The following is an 18821-nucleotide window of genomic DNA, read 5'->3' as shown; positions in this document are numbered from 1 at the left end:
CCAAGGTCAACAGTCTGGAAAAAGTTGTTTGTAAAAAATATATAGATCTATTTATTCATGATGATATAATACTGTACATAAATCATTTGATTTGTAGTCTTTGACTTGTACCATTCCTAACATAAAATCTAGAATAAATTCATAACATTGTATACATTATAAAAACAACTAAGTTAAAACGAGAGTACTTCAAAAAGACAAGGTAATATGTCATAACCTTTCCAAAGGAAACACTTTTTTATCCATCCACCAGGCTACAGACAATACTTTTCTGTTATCTGAGGAAACGGTTCTTATCTTTTTTTGTGCAGCATTAATTCAGGAGAATCCAAAAATTATCCCATTGGTTTAAATACTCTAGCTTACCCTCACACATAGCCCTATTACTGCTCATTTGCTACATGCACACTTCACAAGCGTGAAACATACATGATGACAGATTTCTGGACCTAAACATGACAGCAAAACAGTACAACCCTATATCCAAGAGTGTGCATGCCCTGGCGGCTGTTTTTGCGATGGTGGTCAATGCAACTGTAATCCTGTATTGTTAATAAAGTCAATTCTGGCATGACACTCGTCCCTCCAAAATTCAAATAACCCTCTTAGTATCATATACATGCTCAGTCAGTCAAAACAGCTTTATTCGGTATAAAATCAAAACCACTGAAGAATAAAAACAAACGTGATGAAATACAGCATAAAATGTAAAACCATATTGAATACGTTGATCAGTTATGCACACCAGCAGTTAAAAACACATCTTATGCGATGTATACACCGACATGGGCTCCATATCTCTTCCTCACTGAAAAACAGCATCAAATAAAATTCATTATAGCCAGGCAGATCCAGTATGAAGTCTGCCTATGAAAGTGTGCCTTTATGTTGTCTGATGTTAGCCTTTTGTACAATCAGCACTAGAAAATGTTTCAGAATAGACCTATATAAAGTGCAGAGAAGGGTAAAATGAATTGTGGTCTGTTCTGAGATGTTATTGCAGAAACATTTTGTTAAATCAGCGAACGATGCTGCTTGTATGGGAAACACCACTTAAAAATGAATTGTATTAAAACGAAAATGGGGCATATGAAATCTATGCTGTGAGATGGGGGGAAAAGAATAGATGTCATTTCAATACAGGCAACTCTTTAATCGACCAGTAGTGACCTGTCTTCAATTTACATGACACCATCCAGCAAGTCTCTTTTTGGAGATTAAAAAAATCGTTTTGACTAAAAAGGTACACTCACTTGATATGCTCACGGGCTTAGCAAAAAGTTTGGGAAGCCCCAACCTAGTGAAAGTTACCTCAACAAAAGCCAACCAAGGTGTAGCAGCTGCGTTGTCTAGAGACCGACAATCAGCGATAATCATCCTTGAGAGTTTTGCTTCTGGTGTTGTCAAGACTCTCAGCCTGAACAACAAAAAGAGTTAAGCTTAATGCCTACCTCTGTATGCGCCAGCCTGCCCTCTTTATGATACAAAAAGGTGGGGGATGATTAAGGGGACAGCTATAACCCTGCACGAAAATTAGTATCTGAAAGAAACAGGTTAGTATTAGATTCCTTACCTTAGAATATCCCCAGGCGTCAGACTGGATCCGGAAATTTTTGCATAGCAGTACCCTTGCGCGTTGGTAGGCGTCGTCTGCGGCTCAGCGTCCGTTGTCTGCGTCGTGGGCGCCGTGATGACGTCGTCGGAGTACTTAGACGCCGCCTCCGTGTGATGACGTCAGTTCTTCTTTTTTCCGCGCCAGCAGCGCAGATCCGGAAAAAGTGGTACCTTAGTCACTTTTTGACTAACTTTTTTGAGATCTTTTTGATCATTTCTTCTAGTCTTCGACTCCGATCGGTGCCGATAGGGATGCCAGGTTTTAAGCCTCGTGGGGACTGCGACTGACTGATGTCGGTCACCGACCCTCACCGTCGGTGCCTCCACTGTCTCGGCGTCGATCATGACGACAAGACCTGCTCCGACTGTCGGGCCTTAACCTCGAAGGCTAGGCGGGAGCGGTCCCGGTCCGGACGGAGGTCGAGGGACTGGTCGCGGGGGCGGAGCCATCATAGCTCCGGGAGTCGACATCATTCCTCCGGGTCGAAGTAGTCGTCGGGTAGGCACAAGAAGTCGAAGAGATGTCATCGCTCTTCCGGCTCCCCCCGACGCTTGCGCGATTCGGGTGACACCGCCCACGCGGCTCCGTCTGAGTCACAGGGTCGCGGCCTGTCCCATACCCTCCAGTCCCTGGGCAGCAAGCGACGCCGGAGGAGATCGAGCGCTTCCTCATGGCCATGAGGTCCCTCTCTCCTCCGACGGGTTCCGCGGCGCCTTCGGGCCCAGCGGACCCGTCTGGGGGCCCTAGCGGGTCGGGTGCTTCGGTACGTCGCCGCCGGGTGCTTCGGCCCCGACGCCGCTGGCGCCTTTGGGCCCGGCACCGCAGGGCCCCACTGGATCCGCTTCTGGATCCGGATCGTCGCCGGTCGACCTGACGACCTTACCGGCGCCGGTTCCACAGGTGTCACCTCCGGCGCCGCACTCAGGCGGCGCCGTCCCCAATACCTCCCTTAACCCGGTTCCGGCGTCGGAGCGGCGCCGCTTGGGGAGTTCTACTTCAATGAACCGGCCCGTTCTTTGAAAACCCTGATTATCAGGAGATGGGTGATGAGGAGTATTGGGAGGGGTCTGAGGACCCTCTGACACGTGAGTGTCAGTCCCAGGAGGACTACACAGGTGGACTTGGGGATGCCAGTGGTCTGGAAATTTCGCCAGACACTGGTTTTGTCTCGCCTCCTACCGTGGCTTCGGAGGAGGGGGGCACCCTTCTATGTGGTGTTGACGCAGGCAGCCAAGGCCTTGGGCCTTGAGCTCCCCGTCGCGGCCGTGAGGACTAACCTCCTCACTGAGGTCCTTAAGTCAAGCTCAACAGAGCCTCAGCTGCCGTTTAATGAGGCCTTGACTGACGTTCTTTTGGGCACTTGGTCCAGGCCCGCTACAGGCCAGCCTGTAGATAGGAACGTGGCCACCGCCACCGCCCGGCCCGGGCGACCCTTGTTTCCTGTCCACCCACCCCACACCCGAGAGCATGGTCATCCTGGCCTCTAATTCCCAGACCGCATTCCTGTCGGCTCCGCCTGATCGGGAATCCAAGAGGTATGAGAATTATGTAAAGAAAATATTCTCCTCCCTTAGTTTGGGACTGCGGTCTTCCAACACAGCATGCCTCTTGGGCCGTTACACCCACTCCCTGTGGGACACGGTCGCGGACGTGCTGCCACAATGCCCGGCGGAGGTCAAGGCTAAACTCGCCCAAGATCTTGCGGAGGGTCGAGATGCGGCACGTTTCTCCATCCGGTGTGGGCTGGATACCACCGACTCACTGGGCAGAGTGATGGCAACGACGGTGGCGATTCGTCGCCACGCCTGGTTGAGGTCCGCCAACTTTTCGGCCGATGTCCAAAATACTCTCATGGACATGCCGTCTGATGGCCGTCGCCTCTGTGGCGACAAGGCAGACCATGCGCTTGAGCGCTTTAAGGACTCCAGGGCAACGGCCAAGTCCTAGGGCCTCTTGGCCCACGCCAGCAAACGGGTGCCTTTCGCTCCTTTCGTGGCCAAGGAAGGGGCACCCCCACACGTGCTGCCAGCCACGCACCGCAGACTAACATCCAACGCGGTGGTGGCCGTGGAAATCACTGTGGAGGCGGTCGGGGACAATGGCGAGGCCAGTCCACACCTTCCCCCGCAGCATCCGCCTCAAAACCCTCACAGTCCGTGCTTTCAGGCCCATGTGACGCCAGTGGGGGGCAGGGTTCGCCATCACCACTCCCACTGGCGCACTGTCACATCGGACCGGTGGGTGCTGCAAATCGTCCGAAGGGGTTATCCCCTCCCCTTCGAGACGACCCCTCAAGCCATGCCACCGCAATACCACTGCGTATCGGGGATCATATGCGGGTTCTGCAGGAGGAAGTTACGGCCCTCTTGGCCAAGGGGGCCATCAAGCGCGTTCCTGGGCCAGAAGTAGGGTATGGTTGCTACTCCCACTACTTTCTGGTACCCAAGAAGGGCAAAGGGGGCCTACGACCTATTTTGTATCTACAGAACGTCAACGGCTTCCTCCGGAAGGAGAAGTTCAAAATGCTGACACTGGCTCAGGTCTTAGCTGCCCTGGACCCAGGAGACTGGATGGTAGCGTTTGACTTGCAGGACGCTTATTCCCATATCCCCGTCCTGCTGGCCCACCGGCGCTACCTGCGGTTCACGGTAGGCCACGAGCACTTTCAGTTTACCGTGCTCACCTTCGGCCTTACCAGCGCCCCATGGGTGTTCACGAAAGTGATGGCGGTGGTCGCAGCTCATCTGCGCAGGTTAGTGGTTTCAGTCTTCCCCTACCTCGACGACTGGTTGTTGAAGGCGGGCTCGCCCCAGACAGTCGTCAGCCATCTCCAGACGACGGCAGACCTCCTGCACCAGCTGGGGTTCTCCATCAATGTGCCGAAGTCACACCTGTGCCCCTCTCAGAAGCTCCTTTTCATCGGAGCGGTTCTCGACTCGGCGCAGTTTCGTGTTTACCCCCCCGAACAGCGGGTTCAGGATATACAGGCTCTGATTCCACTCTTTCAGCCTTTATCCCGAGTCTCGGTCAGGTTGACACTTGCGGCTTCTGGGGCTGATGGCTTCCTGCATCCTTCTGGTGCATCACGCCCGTTGGCGGATGCAGGCTCTGCAGTGGGACCTGAAGTTTCAGTGTGCCCAGCATCAGGGCAACCTGTCCGACCATGTCCTGATCTCGGAGCGCACTGTGAGACAGCTGCAGTGGTGGCTCACGGACCGCGATTGGGTCAGCGGCAGATCCCTCTCCATTCCCCAACCGGCGCACGTAGTTGTGACGGACGCGTCCCTCCAGGGCTGGGGAGGCCACATGTGAGGGCGGAGATCAGAGGCCTCTGATCTCCGGCGGAGTCCCTGCTCCATATCAACCTTTTGGAGCTGCAGGCGATTCGTCTAGCACTGAAGGCATTCCTCCCCTCTGTCCGGGGGAGTGTAGTGCAGGTGTTCACGGACAACACCATCGCCATGTGGTACTGCAACAAACAGGGCGGGGTGGGATCGTGGACCCTCTGCCAGGAGGCTATGCGCCTTTGGCAGTGGCTGGAACATCAGGGTGTGTCCCTGGTGGTTCAACACCTGGCAGGTTCTCTGAACGCCAGGGCGGAAGAAGTCAGCCGCCGATGCATGATGGATCACGAATGGCGTCTGAACTCGGACGTGGCGCAAGGTCTCTTTCTGCAGTGGGGAGAGCCTTGGTTAGATCTATTCGCCACAGAAGAGAACGCGCAATGTCATCAGTTCTGCGTGTTGGAATTTCCAAGGCGGCACTCGCTCGGAGACGCTTTTCGTCGCGAGTGGAGTTGCCGTCTGTTGTATGCCTTTCCGCCTATACCACTTCTGCCCAGAGTGCTGAAGAAGATCAAACGCGACCGGGCCCAAGTCATCCTTGTGGCTCCGGACTGGGCACGAAGGTACTGGTATCCCGAGCTACTCAGTATGTCAGTCGATCCCCGCGTTCGTCTGCCTCTTCAGGAGGACCTTCTGTCGCAGCAGCAGGGGACGGTCCTCCACCCGAACCTGTCCAGTCTCCACCTCCATGCTTGGAGGTTGAGCGGCGACAGTTGAGGCCATTTGACTTGCCTCTGTAACATCATTCTGGCAGCCAGGTGTCCCTCAACAAAGTCGGTATACGCCTGCAGGTGGAACAGATTTGTGGCATGGTGCACAGCAAAGGCTGTGGACCCTCTCTCTGCCCCTCTTTGAGGTTCTTCTCTTCCTTCTTTCTCTTGCCCAGCAGGGCTCTGCTCTGGGCACTATCAAGGGCTACCTTTCTGCCCTTTCAGCCTTTCTAAGGCTGCCTGATCAACCTTCTTTGTTCAAGTCCCCTATTGTAACTCGTTTCCTGAAAGGCATCACGCACACTTTTCCACCTGTTCCGTTTGTGATGCCTCAGTGGGACTTGAACCTGGTTCTTACCTATCTGATGTGCGCTCCCTTTGAGCCACTTCACAACTGTCCTCTCCGCCTTCTTACTCTGAAGACTGCTTTACTGGTTGCCATCACCTCTGCCAGGAGAGTGAGTGAGCTCCAGGCCCTTTCCTCTAAACCTCCTTTCCTTTCTGTCCACCCGGACACAGTTGTGTTGCGGACTAGACCCTTTTTCTTGCCCAAGGTCGTCACGGCCTTCCACATTGGACAGTCCATCACCTTGCCCACCTTCTTTCCGCCTCCGCATCCCTCAAAAGAGGAAGAGCGGCTCCACCGTCTGGACCCAAAACGTGCGCTCTCGCTTTATCTTGATCGCACTAGCCAGTTCCGGGTGGATGACCAACTCTTTGTTGGTTACTTGGGCGCTAAGAAGGGACAGGCGGTACACAAGCGGACCATCTCATGGTGGGTCGTGTTGTGTATCAAGGCATGCTACTCCTTGGCTAAGAAGGAGCCTCCTGTTGGGCTGAGGGCCCATTCCACTCGGGCCACGGCGGCTACTACTGCCCTGGGTCGGGGAGTCCCCTTGCAGGACATTTGTCAGGCAGCTATGTGGGCCTCGCTGCACACGTTCGCAAGACACTACTGCCTGGACTGTCAAGTCCGGAGGGATGGCTTCTTTGGGCGTTCCGTCCTCCAGGACTTTCTGGTTTGATTATTGGTTCGCAGACCCACCACCGGGGTTGGTATTGCTGGGGTATCTATTCTTAGGTAAGGAATCTAATACTAACTTGTTTCTTTCAGATGAACAAGTTACTTACCTTCGGTAACGATATATCTGTAAGAAACAATAGTTAGTATTAGATTCCTTACCGCCCCACCCATCCTCCCCGTTCTGCGAACCGATATCTAGGGTTAAGGTCATCCCCTTTCAGGGCCCTAGTTTCAATGGCACCACATTATCTTTGCCTTACCCCCACCTCTGCACCAGCCAATTGGCACACATTTGCTTTTATAGCTATGCAGAATTTCCCATATCAGTTGTGGCTCAATCTAGAGGCTAAACAGAAAACAGATTCAATTGCTCTTTGCATATACTATACCCTAAGATTGAGTAACTGGTTCCAGCTTATAGTGTAATTGAACGGGATACCAAGGTAGGTAAACTTACATAGCTAGGTCCCCTTTGTTCCTTTTATTTAAAAGGTCTCAGTTTTAGTGTTCTTGGATCCACAGCTCATAACAAAAGACTTATTTAGATTTGTTTTTAATCCTGAAACATTAATAGAAGAGCTAAATATTTCTAGTAGAATTTGCTACCCATTTGCTGTTCAAGCTATTAAATCTGCATCATCTGCGTACAAATGCACTGGGACAGAACAATTCCTCAGGTGGGACACATTCTTATCCTCCTGACATAAGTACTTGTGTAGCCCATTTATATGGAATAAAAACAAAGAAGGGTCATCTGCCCTTTGTGCTGCGGCAAGTTTTAACTGAAGTGTCCCAGTGATACGACTCAACAGATAGATCAAGATCTTATCAATATACATCTCCTGCATAAACTTCCACAATTTTGATCAGAGTTGTGTGTTAAAAGCGCAGGAGAGGTCCATAAACCTCATGTGGATAGCCCCTCTCCTGGCATTGACATTCTGATTACAAGATGGTTAAGGATTTGAATTTGAATTTAAAAACATTTATATAGCGCTCTGCTACCATGCGGTTTCTTGGCGCTTTAGGATTGCGAGGGGGATGGCAGGAGCGGAGGGGGATCAGACCTTGTAGGCTTGGGAAAAAAGCAGAGTTTTAAGACCCTTCCGGAACTCTGTGTAGGAGGAAGTCAATCGGAGTTCTGTCGGGAGGGAGTTCCAGAACGCAGGAGCGAGAACTGCAAATTTTGTTCCTCCGGCCTTTTTCTTGCGAAAACGGGGGATGGTTAGCAGGGCCTGATGGGAGGAGCGGAGCTCTCTGCCAGGTGAGTAGGGTTTGATGGCGGAGCAGATAAACTCCGGAGCGGTGCCCATTTTGGCCTGGAAGGTGGTGCAGCCGAGTTTGAACAGGGCACGCTCTTTCACCGGCAGCCAGTGCAGTGCCTGCATTAGGGGGGTAGCCCGATGGAATTTAGGCAGGCCGTGGATCAGGCGAGCCGCCTGGTTCTGCACAAGCTGCAATCGGCGAATGGCGTAGGCTGGTGCGCCATTGTAGATGATATTACCATAATCAAGGCGCGAGAGCACCATGGCCATCACTATGATTTTTAACGCAGGCAGAGAGAAAAAGCGAGAGATCTTCCTAATAGTTCTAAGGGAGAAGAAACAAGAAGAAACAACTGAGGAAACCTGTGAGTGAACGGAAAGTGAAGAGTTGAGGAAAATGCCAAGGGTTTTGACCTTGGGAACAGGAAGCGGGGGGACACCAAGTGAGGAAGGCCAGTGGGAGGGGGACCAGGGACTGCAACCACCTCCAGTCAAGACTAACTCCGTCTTGTCTGGATTGAGTTTGAGGTGGTTGCAGTTCATCCAGTCCTGGATGAGCAACATGACGGACTGGACGTTCTGGGAGGAGGAAGGGGAATGGGAAAGGTTGAAAATTAGCTGGAGGTCATCGGCGTAATTGAACACCGTGACCTCGAGCTGCTGTAACATAAAAATTAGAGGGTAGATGTATAAATTAAACAAAAGAGGGGAAAGTGAGGAACCTTGGGGGACTCCACAAGCAACCCTGCGAGGAGCAGCGGTGAAGCCAGCTAGGTGAACCGCCTGAGCCCTGTCGCTCAGGAAGGATTCAAGCCAGGCGAGGGCCAGGCCCTCGATGCCCGCCGCCTTGACACGGGTGAGAAGGGTGGAATGGTCCACCGTGTCAAAAGCGGCGGACAGATCTAAAAGGATGAGGGCCTGCTGACGGTTGGTGTCGATGCCCTCGCGTAGGCTGTCCATCACTGAGGTCACCACCCTCTCGGTGGAGTGGAGGGGGCGGAAGCCCGCCTGCCTGGTAGAGAGGCAGTGGTTGGCTTCCACATAGGCGCTCAGGGTGCTGGTCACGTGGGCTTCTAGAACTTTACCCAAGTAAGGCAGGAGGGAGATGGGGCGATAGTTGGAAGGGGGGGGAGGGGTCTGCACCAGGTTTTTTTAGAATGGGGATGATGGCCGCGAATTTGTGAGCAGTGGGGACCGCTCCGTTGCTGAGCGAGTCGTTCAAAAGTGTGACGGGGGGGTGGGGCAGTTTAGGAAGATTTCTCTTAAGATGTAAGCAGGGGCAAAGTCAAGGGGGGAGCCTGACTTTACCTTGTGAAGCAGGGGGAAGAGCGTGGCCTTGGTTAAGGGGGGAATGGAAGTGAGTTTAGAGGTGATGACGGGCGGGGAAGGGTTGGTAAAAGTGGAGGAAGGGAGAGGAATGTTGGCTTTAATCTTTGCGACCTTGTCAACGAAGAAATCGTTGAGTGAGTCGCAAAGCGGTTGGGAGGGGGGAATGGAAGCCACAGCTCTATTAGACGAAGCGAGTTCGTGAACTGTGGCAAAAATCTCCTTAGTTTGAGATTCCGCTGCCAGTATCCTGTTGGAATAGAACAGGGTCTTAGCATCCAGGATACCCTGCTTGTATGTCTTAAGCACGGAGAGGTAGATGTTTTTTTTTAGAGGGCAGTATTCTCTTCTCCATACACGCTCTGCTCTGCGAGCGGCCAGTTTCATAGCCTTGAGGTCAGGGGTGAACCAACGGTTAGCGGCGTGAGCTCGCTTAACCGTGATCCGCCTCAAGGGGGCGAAGTCTTCGCCAGCACGGGTCAGCCACCCATCGATCATGGCCAACTGATCCGGGGCGGCGAGGCCGGAAAGATCGGGGCAGGCGTTGACTAGGGATGAATGGAAGGATGGCATGTCTGCCTTGCCCCATTTCCTAACCCAGGTGTTCTTGGGAAGGGAAGGTTTAGCCACTGGGGCTAAGGCAAGGGAAAAGGAAATTAAAAAATGGTCTGACCACGGACAGGGGGATATAACAGGGGAGGAGGTGGGGATGTTCAGGGTCCAAACCTGGTCGAGAGAGTGGCCATGCACATGGGTAGGACTCTGAACATGGGTAGTAAAGTTAAGGCTGGTCATTAGTTCGGTGAACTCCTTAGATTGAGAGCTTTCGGCCGGATCGTTAGGCCAAAAGTTAAGGTCACCCAGGACCAGTACAGATGAGTTATTAATGACCAGGGTTGCGAGGATGTCCTGGAGGCAAGAAACAAAGGTGGGGGTAGGGTTAGGGGGGCGATAGATAAGAACAGCAGTTAGGGGAGTGACATGGGAAGTAGAGCGAATAATCAGGCAGTCAACTTAAGGCACTGCTAGAACTTTGCCTACATCTGGCCGAAAGCTAAACTGTACGTCAGACACCTTATTCTCAATTGCCCAGTATTCCAATTTTGAAACTTGTTGGACTTGGCCCTTTTGGCAGGCTCACCCCTAAACTTTTTGCCTTTTCTGTGACCTGATATTAGTAGTTTTTGCCCTGTGTACACTTTAGCACAGTGGCCCAGTGTAAAAAGCGTGCGCGCTCTGAGTGTAGGTGGTGAGATTGGCCTGCCCTCCCATAGGAATGCATGGGGGATATGTGTGTCCATGGTAATTCCTGTTATGAGAGGAGTGCAGGGGCAAGTTTAGAATGTATGAAATCGTGAGAATAAATGCTGCGCAATGGTGTGCGCAGGTATTTGGTGAGTGGTGGAGAAATGCCACTTTTAGAAGTTGGCATTTCTGTGTGCAGTGTGTCTGCCTGCCTGATGTGAATTGCATGTCTGGCTTGTGATTGACATGTGCTGGATGGTGTGGGTGGCTCCAGGAGCCAGGATGAGTCTGCCCAGTGGTGAATAGGGAGATCTGCACATAGATAGGAGGGAGGAGCTGAACCTGAATAGGACTGTGCCTTACCACCACAATGTTGGCTCCGCTCCCTGTGGTGTGTCTAATTCCTGAGCCCCCACCTGACAAAGGAGAGAGGAGCTGTGCAAAACAAAGTGCTCCATAGCTCCCCTATACCAGTTCTAACTAGTATCCCTAAAACCTGTGCTGTGACACAAAGGGAAATGCAGTATAAATATTGGGGCTGTGACCCCATGAAAATGTCCTGGTGTACTATTCCTGACTTGAGGTGGGGGCCTGCTGCTGCTGGGCTCCAGGAAGTACCGTCACTAGGGACTGCCTCCCTGCTGGAGGGTCCTGTGAGCTGGCCTGCCTGGGCCCAGCCTTTGCCCCCTTGCCCCTGAAAGGACTTTTCTCTGGACTGAGAGCCTGCCTGGATTCTTGCTGAAAAGCCCTGCATCCTTCTTGCTGGGGAGCGCTGTGCTTCCTGGGAGCAGCGCTTGTGTTTTGTCCAGCTTGCACCTTTGACCTTTTGCTGAGTTGTGGGCCCTGGCGCTTGGAAGACGCTTCCGTTCGTGAATTGCAGCACGGAGAGGCTGCCTGGCAATTCCCCTGTGTTTTGCTCGTTGGCGGGACCCCACCCCACCTTATGCGTGAAAGTAAGCGTGTGCCCACCCTGCATCTCTGCCTTGTTGGGTTTTTAGTTATATACTTATCGGGTGCCCACTTCGCATCTCTGCTGTGGAATCACTGCCACAGCCCGGGGAGACAAAGCGCTGCAGCCGCAACGCGGTCCCAGGAGTGGGCCCTGGTGAAGTTCGGTGAGGCCGGACGAAGGCTCATTGGCGGGGCTCCCATGCTTGGAGAGAGCCCTGCATCTTGAGGGAGAGCCCCGCGACGTATGCCCGCGACGAAGCTCTGAAGGATCCTGGTGGCAGGGCTCCCGCAGCCGTGGTGCGAGCCCTGCGTGTCCGGCCAGCGTGAGGAAAAGGCTGAGAGATGCCCGGGAGCGTGGGTGAGTGGGGTTGGTAACCGAGCCCCGTGGGGTCCACACGCACATGGTTGGCGCCCGCTTCAGGCACATTGTCCGTGCTCACAGCTGCACCCTTGTCAGAGGGCAGCTGCAACACGGGGGCAAGGTTTAGTTTCCTTCTGAGTCCCAAAGGGGGACTCCAACGTAACGTGCACCGTTGTGCCAGCACTCTCTTGGGCCATTCCTTTTTAGAAGTCCCGGAGTGGGACTTGGGGGCCATTTCAGGTTGAGAGTCCCAGTGTGGACTCCTAAGGCCCCCGCAGTGCCAGTACTTGTTTTGGTAGTTTTTCCAGCTGCCCTGCGAGAGCGCAGGCAGCTGCAACTTGGGGCCATAGTTAATTTCAGAGTCCCAGAGAGGGGCTTAGAGGGCATCCTGGTGCCCATGCTCATTTTCATAGCTGCCCAGCAAATAGTGGGCAGCTGCCACGTTTAGGCCTGATCTTTTGCACAATTTTACTCCGCTGCATGCGCAAACAGCCCTGACATTCTGGACGTTGGGCGTTTGAACCCCCTGTGAGAGGCCAGTTGGCCTGGGGTCCATTTCAGTGTGTGAGACCCTGATTTCTGTGTAATATGTCTATACTGGTGATACCTATGCCTAATGTGATTTAGTGTTTATGAGGTTGGCACATCATGTATTTTATGCCCAATGTGATGATTATTGCATAGTGTGATTTACGTTGCAGGCTCTAGGCCTCAGTTCAGTATTTCACCAGTAGCAACTGGTTGTGCTATACATTTACTATTTGTGCTACAATTACTGGTTGTGTTCTATGTCTATGATAAATCTTACTGTTACTATTTCTACTAAGTGATGATTCTGACAGTGGTCCGTGTGGCCCTGTCATGTGTATATAATCCCCCTGTAAATACTGCCCAGTGCCAGTTGGCACAGTGTACATTCTGTGATTACTATTCTAATGTGTTTCTCATAATGCAAAGGCTGTTTTTATATATAACCTTGTGTGGAGTTCCTTTTGTGGTGCGCCTAGTTTGTTGCTGCTGTGTGTGTGTGTTTTGCGCAAACGCTTTACAGATTGCCTCTGGGATAAGCCTGACTGCACGTGCCAAGCTACCAAGGGGGTGAGAAGGGGTTATCTTTGACATGTACCTCCCTTGCCCTGACTGGAGTGGTGATCTCTGCCTGGCTTTGGCGCAAGCCTTAGCCAACCAGAGATCCCATTTCTAACAAAACTAAAATCCTTCCCAGTATTTTAAAGGTCCTATCTAGTAAAGAGATAGGCAGATGGCATCCTGGGTAATTTATACCACCTTTTTTGAAAATCTGGACCAAATTATCTCTCTCCAGGATGAAACTAGGGCGCTAACTATGGACTCTTGTGTCAAGTTGTCAATCAAGCGGCCCAGATCGGTAAGTTCTCCTTAAAGAGATTCACAGGAACTCTGTCTGGGCCTGAGGCTTTCTCACCTGGGCTCTCCTGATTTATAAACGCAACCTTGTTAGAGCTAATAGTTTTACTAAAAAGGAGAGGTTCTCCCTGATCAAGAGTGGCCTCGTCCACATTCACGGCAGAAGAAACAGGATATTCTGGTTAAAAAATGTTAAGAAAATGCTTAACCCACCTTTGTACAGGGATAAGGCACTCAACATTTGAACTATGATGCAGAGTAAAGAACAAATTATTAACTACCTTCTAAAAGGCCGAGCTGTCTTTATGAGACCCTGCAATTTTAAGATCGCACCATGCCTTAGCTCTGATCTCAGACTTCCTCACCGCTAGTGTCTCCTTATACGATTTTCTGTCTGTGAGAATCTTAGCCCTATCTTGTGGACTTTATCTCAATACTGCTTTAAGATCATGATGAGCAGCAGTACATGTTTGGTTGAACTAACCTGGAGGAGGTTGGCTCTTGGCCTTCTTTTCTTTTTTTTCTTTTCAGTTTTGAAGAGCTGGAGGCACACAACAGGTTAAAAGCAGTTAATATGGAGGCTGGTTCTTCCATCTAATTGGTCATAACAGTGAAAGGTTCTGATTCTCCTTGATACATTCTTGCACAAATTGTTCTATATTTACTTTCCCACCATTAACTTTAACACCTTTGTTCTGCAATTACTCAGTCTCATGACTTTCACCCTGAGAACTTCCTCCTCTTAAAATAATGTTAAAAGCAGTTATTAGTGGGTTATGATCACTGCTACAGCTAGCTAAAACATCAAAAAAGTGGAGCTAAGTCAGAAGACAAAATCACATGGTCTATAGTACTGCATCTATTATTGCCCTAAGAAGTAGGAAGAAATGACTTCAGAAGAGGCCAAAAACCAAATCCCTAGCCATTGTGATGATGTTTCAGGCCTCTCCATAAGGTGCAAGCTTACAATGTGTCAAAGTTCTCCCCTCAAAGTCTACAAGACCTCATGTCTTATACCAATCCGGATTACATAATACCTATATTAAAATCACCAAGTAATCGGAGTAAAATCTCCTTTTTGTGTTTGTCTTGGAACTTGGTAATTTTTTCATTTGAATTTTTTATCACATAAGTTTTACTAGCGTCAAAAATATTATGACAAAAATCAACCAGCAACATGTCAAACAATATATACAATCAAAACTAAACAGCAAGCCTAAGAAGCAAAACGCACCTCCCCCAATAATTACCCAAAGTTAGTCCAGAATTCAAATTATATTACTGAATAGTGTGCACGTCCACTGCTCCCGCTGTTTCCAGAGAGCGATCACAAGGACCAAGAACCGATTCAATCACAATTGTGAAGTGCACCACAAGTTCCAATAATAACTTAGTCCATCCAATCAGTACAAATCCAAAATTGCTCTTTAATCTTCAAATGAGTAAGGTAAAAACAGCCAACGCGTTTCGTCCAACTTCTGTGGACTTCATCAGGGCTGCGAAACATACAAAACATATATTGTATAATACAACATATATAAAAGACTGACGATACCACATTTATAAATACAAAACAGTGCACTGATAAGATTCCCTCACAGGATGGTTGGAGGTTTCCAAACATATATCTACAGGGACAGTATATACATTTAAATACCAATGTATTAACAAAAGGGGAAACAGAAGGGTTACTCAGTTGAAATCTCAAAATGTCAGTAATCCTTGTTTGTTGTAGTACCTGGCCACATTGTTAGATCGGTGACCTTGCTCTGTTTAGAGTGCACGGGCTGTCACGGTGTGCGATTTATAGTGCTGATTTGCAAATTATTGTTTCTGTTTGTTGATAGTGCAGAAATAAGATCCATCGTCTCATTCAGTTGTTTAAATCTTCCCAACACTAAGGCACTAAAATATATTAAAAAAATGATTACAGCTTGGAAAAACTATTTATTAAATGATCTTTGAACCTAGCTTCCCTTTTTGCACATTGCAAGGAATTATGTCATAGGAACTGTTATTATAAGGCTTCTTCTTGAAAACTATTTGTGCAAACCACCTGTGGCTGACCTTGGTTTTTGTTCTGCGTGTATTTCTCATTTACTTTTGTCACTCTTTCTTTTAGTTAGATGTGAACTAGATGTAGCAGTGGTTGCTGCTGTGGTTTCTAACAGGGAAAGCTTTGCCTCACAATAGTTCCCTCTAGCGAGAATGCAAGATCTTCTTGAATGGACCTCCTTGTTAAGCTTGCAAGCCTCCATACAGGTGGCTGCAAGACTGCCATGTGCTCCAAGCTATCTCTTTGAGGTGGATCATAAATAGCCACAGTTAGTGAGGAGGATTGTGTCTTGGATTGTTGCCACCATGTACATGTTCATATGCAATAGAAATATTGGGTGGCATATTGCCTCAGGTCATTAAGTGTTACATAGTTTCGGCATACCCTGCGCCTCCTGGTGCACATCGGTGCCAGGAGGGGGCAGGTGGAAAATGCCTACAGTTCTCTTCCTTTGAATCGGGGGAACCACACTCAAAAGGACTTCAGGGATCAAGCAGTTATCTTGTAATCAGGGTGTTCGAGCATGTTTGACTGAGGGATGTCCTTTGTTGACCTGGTGGAACACTGCCTACCATACTTAAAGATCTGCGCCATCCACGCAAAGATCTCTCTTCCTTCAGTAAAGCTGCCATGTTGCCTCTTCTGAAGACACTGAAGTTTTGCTGAGCGGTTTCCATGTTTAATCGCCAGCTCAGCAAAGACTTTTGTATTGTTAGTGGGAGTTTATTACTGAAAAGCAACAAAGAAATTCCACCTGATATCCTAGGCATTTTATTACTAGCGCTTGGATGTCTTTATTTTGATTTCCTGTTTGGAGCTAATAGTGTTGAGTTATTGTCATGCATTGACCGATGGATCACTGCTGGGTGGGCTGCTGTTCAGTGGTTCTCCCTGGCAGAGCCAGCACGTGCTCTGCCATAGAAAATAAAGAGGTTCTTCCAACTCTAAATAGAACGAGGGAACCACAAGTTTTGAGGATGGAACATATGCCATGTTATCACTGCTGTTCCTCATCCACTACACTTAACATGAGGCTTTTGTCTTAATAACAATGTATATTTCATTTCTTCATTAGCCTACATTAATTTCTTCATAGCTTACTCTTAGTCATTTAGTTCATTACGTTTGCTGCTGTGCCTTGAATTAATAAGTAACATGCAATGCTATTTTTAGCACCGTTCACTTAAAAAGAAGATAAATTGTGAAAGAAGAATGGAAAAAATAGAAGTAACCGATTAGAAAATATGGCATGCCAAAAAGGGGTGTCTGATGTAGAGGTATCCAAATTTTATTCAATATGTATCTCAATTCATATTAACTACTGTAGATACCAATTAAATGTGTCTTGTGTAATGCTTACATTCATACAGTGTGGGTATCTGTACTAAGTGTTTAATTCTAAAGTAATAGATACTAAACTGTATTCCTACCCTGTGCTAAAAACTGGCTCATGGCTACCTAAAAGTGTTTAATATGGATATGTTTGTGCCATGTCAGAGTTGTAGATTGTGAGTGTTTTCAATTCCTGCAGTAGCAAAGTTTCAAACATTAGGGTGTTTGCTTCTCACGATAATTCTGTGACATCCCCCAATATAGATCATTGGTTAAATGCAGCGTTCAATTTATCCATCCCCTGTTTCATGCATTGTTTGCTTTGGAAGGAGGAGCAGCAAGGTGGACCTGCTGTTATACAAGCGTTCAACCACCTTCAGTCTTGCGTGTTACTTTTCCAAATGCTGGATACCTATGCTTGTGTCCTGTCGAGATATTCTATTTGTTGTGTGGAGTGATAACATTTGTGTCACATGTTCATATGTAGACTAATCCCCTCTACTGTCAAATTTATTTTGTGTAACGTGTTATAGCAGTCTCCTTTACATCAGCCAACAAACATTTGCCACATTATCTTTGAGGTTAGAGTACTGACTAGAATAGAAATAAAGCCATCACAATGCTTCATGTCAGTCAAACATAATCAGGATCATTGTTCTTTTTTTCTTTTACAAACAGCGTGCCGTTAGAAAATTTCTTGCTCTGGTATCGAGCCACAATGTACCAGTGTATCTCATAGACCCTCCAGTACTCCGTCTGATTAGTAAGGACTTGGAGCAGATCAGGAGCTCCCCTGACAGTATCAGCAATGGATGCAAGTACTTCTGCTCCCCAAGGGAATTCACCACCTTTGCTCTGCTTGAAAAACAGTGGAAACATGAGGTATGACCCACAGTCTGAAGTTGGATTGCTTGTGTTTTTTTAAAAAGCAGTGCCTTATACAGCCTTAAAAGTGCACCCAAACCATTAACTTATCCACCATTTCCTGTGTTTAAAGAATGGTTGTGAATATTATTATATCACCTATGGCCAACATTTTGGATTTAAAAGTTTAAGTTTGAAATGTATTTAATTTACGCATGTAGTTTTTTTCTAATTTATTTTGAGGAGATCGAAACTGCCAGATGCTTTGGGTGTCATGTTTTTTGTTCATTGAGACTTTTATGGTGTGTAATATGGACTGCAGGACACTTTGGGGGTAAACGTCTTATTGCTTGAGTTGCATGCTTTCTTTCAATGTAAGCAACATACTTTCTCTTTTTTGGGTTTTTAAAATGCTACAAAAGACACAGAAATGGTTCCAAAATAAATGTTGTTTGAATTCACACTTCTGTGTTTTGCACATGTGAATTCTGTCATGCTTCCGGACTCTTCATGCCAACTGCCCTCTCCTTTGGTTAGAGCCATTCTCCATATCTCAGACTGCCTGTCTTATTGCATGCTGTCCCCCATTTTAAGAGTGCCATGTCTTGCACCTATGGAGGTAATTGTTAAAAGTAGAATAACTTTGTTGGCCCAGGCAAAATAATGGCATGTTGCTACATCACCTTTTTGGAGTTGGCCCTTTTCCAAAGTTGTCTCCTGTGTACCTGCCTAAAATGGTAATTATCCACAGATTAACACCTAACACCTGCTGTAAATAGCACCTCTCGCCTCTTCAACCTATACCTGTTTGGCCTGATGCCTGTGGTCAGACCACAGAACAAGGTGAGCACTAGAGGACTGTCTGCTCTTCATTGCACTGCTTTACTCCTATCCTGCCCATCCATTTTACACATTCATCCAGTGTACTACAGTGATTTAAAAAAGGGCACACCCTTGATCAGGCTTCTCCGAATCTCTTGTGAGTTACTGGTAGCTCTCAAGGTACCGCTAAGTAGCTCTCCTGGGTGCAGCCCAGCCTACTAAATTAGAAGATTTTGCGCTACTGAATATGTATACCAAAATTGAAAAGAATGTATTCGAGACTAACATTTGTGTATTTCTAGAACTTATGATCTAATGTTTTGAGAAAATTATCGCATTTCCGAAATATAGATTTAATGCAGATATTTGAGTGTTAAATCGTGCACAGTGTGAACAATTTATTACTAATATGATTCTAGGGTAATCGCAGTTATGGCTGTTGTGTATTAACCATGCAGAAGAATTCACATTTTTTTTACATTACTGGTGGCAGTCCGGCCTGATGCACTGAGGTGATCAC

General features: G+C 48.4%; 1 protein-coding gene across 2 annotated transcripts in view; it reads left to right on the top strand.

Moving 5' to 3' along the window:
• Nucleotides 1-18821, top strand: part of FKTN (fukutin) — a 171482-nt gene that overhangs the window by 55389 nt on the left and 97272 nt on the right. For both annotated transcript variants that reach the window (XR_015307228.1, XM_086951704.1), the window contains exon 4: nt 17294-17497. Coding sequence is in view for 1 of the 2 variants with exons in the window: in XM_086951704.1 (XP_086807830.1) it covers nt 17294-17497 (204 nt within the window). In the remaining variant the exon portion in view is untranslated. The remainder of the gene's footprint in view (nt 1-17293; nt 17498-18821) is intronic.

Source organism: Lissotriton vulgaris, unplaced genomic scaffold (genome assembly GCF_964263255.1).
Source record: "Lissotriton vulgaris unplaced genomic scaffold, aLisVul1.2 SCAFFOLD_2325, whole genome shotgun sequence".
Classification (NCBI taxonomy): domain Eukaryota; kingdom Metazoa; phylum Chordata; class Amphibia; order Caudata; family Salamandridae; genus Lissotriton; species Lissotriton vulgaris.
Note: the sequence above shows the minus strand (reverse complement) of the source record. Positions and strands in the feature narration are given on the sequence as shown.